This window comes from Chroicocephalus ridibundus, chromosome 5 (assembly GCF_963924245.1).
Source record: "Chroicocephalus ridibundus chromosome 5, bChrRid1.1, whole genome shotgun sequence".
Classification (NCBI taxonomy): Eukaryota; Metazoa; Chordata; class Aves; order Charadriiformes; family Laridae; genus Chroicocephalus; species Chroicocephalus ridibundus.
The window spans coordinates 71,972,963-71,974,662 of NC_086288.1; the positions used below are offsets into that span (position 1 = coordinate 71,972,963).

General features: G+C 61.5%; 1 protein-coding gene across 1 annotated transcript; it reads left to right on the top strand.

Moving 5' to 3' along the window:
• The first annotated feature begins 313 nt into the window (after window positions 1-313).
• GSX2 (GS homeobox 2) lies at window positions 314-1,310 on the top strand. Its single transcript, XM_063336881.1, has 2 exons — window positions 314-809; window positions 970-1,310. Exons 1-2 carry the CDS (start codon window positions 314-316, stop codon window positions 1,308-1,310), a joined length of 837 nt encoding a protein of 278 aa, XP_063192951.1.
• The last annotated feature ends 390 nt before the right edge of the window (window positions 1,311-1,700 follow it).

Below are 1,700 nucleotides of genomic sequence, written 5' to 3' on the forward strand. Positions count from 1 at the left end.
GAGCACGCACATTTTGGGGGCCCCCCCGCTTTGCTTCCCCCCCCCCCCGGCAGCCTCTCCTGCCGTCCTGGGAAGCCGGGGAGATTTAGATCTGCGAGGCTTTCAGCCATCACGTGTTTAAATAGTTGATATAAAACCCCGGCGCAGGGGATCCAGGCGGGGGGACTTTAAGACCAGCCCTCTCCAGGGACCCTTTTGTTCAGCTCTCAAACATAAGCACCTTCTCGCCTCGCCAGGACTTCAGTGGCAACTTGGCCAAGCAGGAAAAACCCGACTTTGGGACAGCCGCCCCCGGCTTCGGCAGCCCTCCGAAATGTCCCGCTCTTTCTATGTCGACTCCTTAATCATCAAAGACTCCTCGAGGCCGGCTCCCTCCCTGCCTGAGCATCACCACGGCCAGGACTTCTTCATCCCTCTCAGCATGCCTTCCCCCCTCGTCATGTCGGTGTCGGGCCCGGGCTGCCCGTCCCGTAAGAGCGGTTCTTTCTGCGTCTGCCCGCTCTGTGTCACCTCGCACCTCCACTCCTCCCGCGGCGGCGGCGGTGGCGGCGGCGGCGGCGGTGGCGGCGGGGCCATCCCCTTACTCAAGAGCCAGTTCCCCGCCGCCGCCGGCGAGGCCCAGTGTTGCCCGCGGGCCGGACACCCTCACCCCCCTCCGCAGCACCCGCCGCCCGCCGCCTCCGTCCCCGCCGCTGCTGCCGCCGCCGCCGCCGCCGCCGCCCTGGGGCACCCGGCGCATCACCCCCCTGCCTGCGCCGCCACCGCCTACAGCGTCAGCGACCACCGGAGGTTTCACTGCCTCGGCATGGGTAGGAGCCGGGGAAAGGGGGGGGAGGCAGAGGGAGATGGGGTCCCCCCGAGGGTGCCCCGGGGCGGAAAGCTGCGGGAGAATGTCTTTTTTTCTCCCTCTCTCTTTTTTTCCTTCCCTTTCCTTCGTCCCACTGAAGTTCTTGCTTCTCTCCCGTCCAGGAGGGTCCGATTCCAGCCAAATTCAAAACGGGAAAAGGATGAGGACAGCTTTCACCAGCACCCAGCTTTTGGAGCTGGAGAGGGAATTCTCCTCCAACATGTACCTGTCCCGGCTGCGGAGGATCGAGATAGCCACCTACCTCAACCTCTCCGAGAAGCAAGTGAAAATCTGGTTCCAAAACAGGAGGGTGAAGCACAAGAAAGAAGGCAAAGGCGCCCAGCGAAACTCTCACGGGGGCTGCAAGTGCAGCACCAGCCAGGGGCATTACCCCAGGTCGGAGGACGAAGAGTCTCTATCCCCCTCATCGGCTACCGAGGATAAAGAGATCTCCCCGTTATGAGCCCCGTCCCGGAGCACCGGGGCCCGGTCGGGAGCGGGGCGGCGGGAGGGCGGCTCACCTGGCCCCGCTGCCCCGGGGACAGCAGCTCGCTGACCGGGAACGGGCTGTCCCTCGCCAGCCGGGAGCTTCATTTTCATCCCTTCGCAGTGATAGAAAGAGATATATGAATATATTTTTTTTGGAATGTAAATGTTCTAGTCGTGAGAGTTCCAACTAAAACGTTATTTATGTAACCCCGGGAGCGGGCACCTGCTCTTCCTAACATGTAACACGGGACTGGACTCGCACGGTGCCTCCCCCCGCCTCCTCCCCAGGCAGTTTAAAGGAAAAGAAAAAACCAACCACCGTATTTGGAACCGAAAGACGAGACATTAAAAAAAATGAAAAACA

Excerpts from the sequence above, each read along its gene's own strand:
- GSX2 (XM_063336881.1), top strand. The coding sequence starts at position 314 with ATGTCCCGCTCTTTCTATGTCGACTCCTTAATCATCAAAGACTCCTCG. Across the intron at positions 810-969 it reads GTTTCACTGCCTCGGCATGG|GAGGGTCCGATTCCAGCCAA; the intron begins GTAGGAGCCGGG and ends TCTCCCGTCCAG.